Here is a 5,000-nt window from a genome sequence, read left to right as displayed (position 1 = left end):
CAACAAGAGAGACATTCGATTTTTATTGTATCCAAAATCTTCATCATCTATACGGCTCTGGATCATCACCCAAATTTTTTGGCAAATTGTTTTGACGTAATTTTCAAAATTATGAAAAAGCAAATTTTGTTTTAGAATCAAGATCAGCAACCGGATCATCTGTGAAAATTATTGGATAGTCTATTGCTAAAGCTCTAATCTGGTGGAAATTTCGTCAAAATGTGTCTAGCTGTTTTAACGTTACCTATAAAAGGGTGCAAAATTCCAATCTAGATCTAAATTCAGGATCATCCTCATAATTTAATGGGGTCGTCCATGAGCTACAATCTATCTGTTGCGAAAATTTCTTCAAAATCCGGCAAGTAATCTGTGTCAGGTCGATACATAGACAAATAAATAAGCCGACTCGATTTTATAACCTCCCGTACGGAGGTGATAAATAATGTTTAAACAAATGATATAAATAACATATAATGGAGCTCAATTCAATAGGCGGAACAGAAAAGCATCTTCACTCTGAGATATTATTTCAGCAGTTAATCATTACCAGCATAAAACTCTTCAATTGTTGTGTAATGTTAAGTTATAAAAGAAAAAGGATAAGTAATCGACGTATTCATAGGAGTGTGTATGGTTTTATACCTACTAAACTTTTATAAAATATACTATTACAAAGTAATTTTAATAATTTTAGGAAATAGGTCATAATATGTCTCATCTACTACTGGAAATTTGTCATTATAATTTGTATTAGTAATTAGTTTTGAATCATCTATGGTATCCTATTAATCTATATTATATATGAATAATTCAAACCTACTTTATACTTCAAATCTTTAAAGTAGATGAATTTTAGGAAGCAAGTGTTTTTTTTTTCTTGAAAACGGCTCAAAATTTCTCTTTTTAATCCTTAATTTTGCTGGCATGTGGTATAAAAATGTTGCATGATTTTCCAGTATTGAAAGTGAAAATTAAGACAGGATATGCTATATAATGAATTCCTAAATACATAATATATTCAAATGAAAAAACTAAAATTTCATATATATGTTAAGTTTTATATATATATATATATATATATATATATATATATATATATATATATATATATATATATATATATATATATATATATATATATATATATATATATACACATTATAAAAACTTCAAAATAACAATAGAAAGAGAAACAAAATAGAAAAATAGGACCAAGTATACCCCCAAGCAGGAGATCTCTAACCCAAGACAGCGGAAGACCATGGTACAGAGGCTACGGCACTACCCTAGACTAGAGAACAATTGTTTGATTTTGGAGTGTCCTCCTAGCTGAAGAGTCTCTTCAACCCTTACTTAGAAAACAGTGGTCACTGAACAATTAGAATGCAGTAGTTAACTTCTTGAGAGAGGACGAATCGTTCGCTAATTTCAGTTTTGTCAAGTGCATGAGAAAAAAGGAGATTTTGTAAAAAAGAGGTCCGACTATTCTGTGTATGTGTCAGCAAAGTTGAAAGAAACCTTAAAAAGAGAGATGGATCTAACGTAGTATTGTCTAGCCAGTCAAAGGACCCAATAACACTCTAGCGGTAGTATCTATACGTGTGACATTGACCATGAGGTTGTTGCATATAGACAATTGAATTATGCTCAGCTTGGCACTAGTCGTATGCAAATCAGATAGAAATTTTGCAAGCTATAGCAATATCCTGTTTTTTTACATTTTTGTTACCTTAACCATGACTATTAACCCAATCACTCAAAATCTAATCAAATTTTCCTTGGTTCTTGGCTTTATCATCCTACAAAAGCTCGTGCGATTTGCTTATGATATAACAAAAAACACCTTTGACCTTTCTGTGACCTTGACATTGATCAGTTTATAAATCATAAGATAGGCAATTGAATTATGCATATTTTCCCATTAGTTTCATGCAAACCAGATAAATAATGACTACTATATAGCAAAACGACAATTTTGAACTTGACCTTACCCTTTGCCCCAATCACTCTGAAATTACTAGATAGTTAATTTAAATATGTACAGTCTGGCACTAGTTTGATGCAAATTGGATGAAAATCTTAAGACGACATTCTTCTTCTTCGACTAAAGCTTTTCCCGCTATGCAGGGTCGCTATTTATAGAGAGCCATTTCCAAGTTCTTCTATCTCCGATGTCCTCCATTGTGAGATCTTTCTCCTCCATATCTGCTGTTACACACTCCATCTACCTTCTCTTTGGTCTCCCCCTCCTTCTCTTACCAGGAACATCCATATCCAGCATACTCCTCCCAACCTACTCCTGGTCTCTCCTCATTACGTGCCCAAACCAGTGTAGTCTCTTTTCTTGGATTTTCTTTGACACCTCTGTAACCTTTGTTGTTCCCCTTACCAAGTCATTCCTAACCTTATCCAGTCTCCTGATCCTAGCTATCCATCTTAGCATTCTCATTTCTGCAACATTCATTTTCTCCTCAAAGATCTTTTTCATAGGCCAGGTCTCTGCACCATATGTCATGGCAGGTCTCACTACAGTTGTATGTACCTTTCCCTTTAACTTTAAGTTTATCCTTCGATCACACAACACTCCAGACACTCTTTTCCAATTATTCCATCCAGCTTGAATTCTACAGTTCACTTCCGTTTTGAGTTCTGCTGTTTCCTCCACATATGACTTTATGTACTTTAATTTTTCTGTCCTCTTTACTATTTCACCCAGCAAATGCATATCATTTAATTTGTTCTGCGGGTTGCAACACATATACTCTGTTTTTGTTCTACTGATCTGTAGCCCTATGCTCTCCAATTCCTCTCTCCGTCTCTCCAGCTTCCCCCCCCCCATCCTTTTCTGGTTTCATCACAGAGAACTATATCATCTGCAAACAGCATGGTCCATGGTGACTGTTCCCTCACTCTTTTAGTAATTACATCCATTACTATATTAAACAAGTAGGGAATTAATGACGATCCCTGATGTAACCCAACCCCCACTTCAAACGTCTCGGTCAAACCAACACTCATTCTTATTTGTATGCCTGTTCCTTCATACATATCTCTCATCAGTCTAACATATTTTTCTGTTGTTACCCTCTCTCTCAAACATCTCCATATCTCCTGCCATGAACTCTGCCATATGCCTTCTCTAAGTCAATATATACTATAGTAATTCCTTTTGGCCTTCTCTATATTTTTCCATCAACTGCCTTAGTGCAAACATTGCATCCATCGTGCTTCTGCCTGGCATAAATCCAAACTGCTCTTCTCCAATCTTGGTCTCTTCCTTGATCCTACGCTCTATAATCCTTTCTCAAAGCTTCATTGTATGTGGGTGGAGTATGATTGCTCTATTATTATTACAATTTTTCACAACCCTCTTTTCTTTGAATATGAGTATTAAAAAGGTATTCCTCCACATTCTGGGCATCTTTTCTTTCCAGTGTATATTTTTCAACAGACCACACAGCATATCCACTCCAAATTCCCCCAAGCATTTCCAGACTTCCACTGGGATCTCATTAGGTCCAGTAGCTTTTCAATTTTTCATCTTGCTGAGGGCAACCTTAATTTCTTCTTTATCTATATCTCTTACCATTCCTAAATTTGGATTTCCATCTGCAATTATAGATCTCGGATTTTCTTCATTCAGCAATCTTTCAAATTATTGTTTCCACCTTCCTTTTATATCACTTGAGCTACACATTACCACTCCATCCTCACTTTTTATCTGCTTAACGTGGGTAATATCTTTGGTCGCTTTATTTCTTCCTTTACCAATCTTGTAAATCTTCTTTTGACCCTCCTTGGTGTCCAAATCCTCATATACATTATCCAATGCTTGCTGTTTTGACTGTGCCACCGCCACTTTTTCTTCTCTCTTTCCTAATGCACTTCTCTCCTTATCTTCTTCAGTGCCTGTTTCATAATACCTTTTCTTTGCATTTGTCTTGATCTTGATTCTTTCTTGTACATAATTACTCTACCACCAAGTTTCTTTGTCTCTTGGCCCTTTTCCTGTTGACATCCCTATAACTTCTCTGCCAATTCTTTTCAGAATACTGCTGCTCCGTTCCCACCACTCATCCACATCCTCATAATCTCAGGTGCCAAGCTCGACTAAAATCCTCCTTTCTATCCTAGTCTACTGTCAAGAGTCTATGCTGGGGAGCTACAGCCTCTCCTGGGAATATTTTACGTTTTCTTATCTCTTTTAGATGTACCATTCTACGTAATACAAAATCAATTAAGGATTCTTGCCAACCACTTTTATACGTTGTAAGATATTTTGGTTTTTTTTCAAAGAAAGTGTTGATTACTGCCATATCAAACGCTACAGTAAGGTCCAAAACCCTTTCACCATCTTGATTCACATCTCCCAAAGCCCATCCTCCATGTATTCTTTCCAGGCACTGGCTATTTATCCCTACATGACCATTTAGGTCCCCTCCTATCATTAGCAGTTCTTCATTTGGTATATTAATCATTTCCTGATCCAGATGTCTCCAAAAATCGTCTTTTTCCTCTTCTGGACAACCTGTCTGAGGTGCATACACACTGATAACATTTAGTATTTCTCTATTCCATTCAAGTTTCATACGCATTATTCTATCATATATTGTTTTCAGCTCCAAAACACAACTCATGAGCTTTCCAATTAGAATGATTCAAACTCCATTCCTTCCTCGCTCTGTGCATCCAATATAAAAAAAGTTTATAGCCTGCTCCAATCTCTTTGGCTTTATTTCCCTTCCATCTTGTCTCCTGCACACACAAAATCTGTACTTTCCTCCTCTCCATCATATCGGCAACTTCTCTTCCACGTCCTGTCATGATTCCAACGTTCAAGGTGCCACTTCTAATAGATTTTGGGGCTCGCTTCTTTAACTGCAGTTGCCCACTTTGCAGTAGCCCTTGCCTATTTCTCGCAGAGTTAGGGCGATGTATCTGCGCGTCGCCTACGGGGTACGCCCTAGCGGTCATCGGTTCATATATAACGGCTTCCTTTT

General features: G+C 36.3%; 1 protein-coding gene across 1 annotated transcript; it reads right to left on the bottom strand.

The window, feature by feature from the left end:
- Window positions 1–4,130: 4,130 nt before the first annotated feature.
- On the bottom strand, window positions 4,131–4,974 carry LOC137643001 (uncharacterized). The gene is made up of 2 exons (XM_068375859.1): window positions 4,777–4,974; window positions 4,131–4,532 (listed from the first exon to the last, which is right to left on the bottom strand). Exons 1-2 carry the CDS (start codon window positions 4,972–4,974, stop codon window positions 4,131–4,133), a joined length of 600 nt encoding a protein of 199 aa, XP_068231960.1.
- Between the last annotated feature and the right edge of the window lie 26 nt (window positions 4,975–5,000).

Source organism: Palaemon carinicauda, chromosome 6 (assembly GCF_036898095.1).
Source record: "Palaemon carinicauda isolate YSFRI2023 chromosome 6, ASM3689809v2, whole genome shotgun sequence".
In the NCBI taxonomy this organism is placed as follows: Eukaryota; Metazoa; Arthropoda; class Malacostraca; order Decapoda; family Palaemonidae; genus Palaemon; species Palaemon carinicauda.
Note: the sequence above shows the minus strand (reverse complement) of the source record. Positions and strands in the feature narration are given on the sequence as shown.

Bases quoted from the DNA above. Each gene is read 5' to 3' on its own strand.
- LOC137643001 (XM_068375859.1), bottom strand. From the start codon at position 4,974: ATGACCGCTAGGGCGTACCCCGTAGGCGACGCGCAGATACATCGCCCT. The intron at 4,533-4,776 runs GTACAGATTTTG...TATGCACCTCAG, and splicing joins ATATGATGGAGAGGAGGAAA to ACAGGTTGTCCAGAAGAGGA.